Genomic DNA, 751 nt, shown 5'->3' on the forward strand with positions numbered 1-751 from the left:
TTTCCCTAAAATGTTGTACTTTGCAGATACAACAAACTAAATGAAAAGAAGACAGAATTTCTAGAGAACATTGCAGTCTATGGAGATGCTTTGCTTTTATTGCCAGCATTTTCCTTCAGAAGCAACACAGCCACTTCTTTTAAAGTACATCACACTCTGCAAGAGTTCAAAGCAACCCAAAGGGCAATCTTTTTTCACCCCACCTATCTGAGAAGTCTTGCCCAGTTCTGGAGAACTAAGGGTGTGAAAGCATACCGGTTGTCATCTGGCTTTATGATCACTAGTGCTGCTCTTGAGCTGTGTGAGAATGTGAAGCTTTATGGCTTCTGGCCTTTCTCAAAGTCCACAGAGAAGATGCCAATCAGCCACCACTATTACGACAATCAGCTGCCTAAACCAGGTTTCCATGCAATGCCCAAAGAATACAACCAGATCCTGCAGCTTCATGGCAAAGGCATTTTGAAGTTACAGTTTGGTAAATGTGAATCAGACTAAAAAAGGTAGGTCACATTCTTACCACACAAAATTACTTTATTTAAGTGATGTGTCAAGGGAAAACTTGTTTTGTGAACGGTGTGGGTCTGTTCATCCTTAGAAGGGTATTTCTACCCTGCAGTCAGTGAAAACTGTGTTCATAAATAAGTGAAAGATTGGAGTTTTCTGAATAAATGTAATGTACCACAAGGCTGAGAATTTTTTTCTAATTGTGAACTTCAGATGGGGAGCATAGCTAAATACACATTAACACCAT

At 39.7% G+C, this 751-nt stretch overlaps 1 protein-coding gene across 1 annotated transcript in view; it reads left to right on the plus strand.

Annotated features, from left to right (window-relative positions):
• ST8SIA6 (ST8 alpha-N-acetyl-neuraminide alpha-2,8-sialyltransferase 6) overlaps nt 1–495 on the plus strand; it is a gene marked incomplete at its 5' end in the record, with an annotated part of 25,368 nt that extends 24,873 nt beyond the window's left edge. The window contains one exon of the mRNA XM_010141475.1: nt 27–495. Coding sequence (XP_010139777.1) covers nt 27–495 — 469 coding nt within the window. The remainder of the gene's footprint in view (nt 1–26) is intronic.
• Between the last annotated feature and the right edge of the window lie 256 nt (nt 496–751).

This window comes from Buceros rhinoceros, unplaced genomic scaffold, assembly GCF_000710305.1.
Source record: "Buceros rhinoceros silvestris isolate BGI_N320 unplaced genomic scaffold, ASM71030v1 scaffold12058, whole genome shotgun sequence".
NCBI classification, from domain to species: Eukaryota; Metazoa; Chordata; class Aves; order Bucerotiformes; family Bucerotidae; genus Buceros; species Buceros rhinoceros.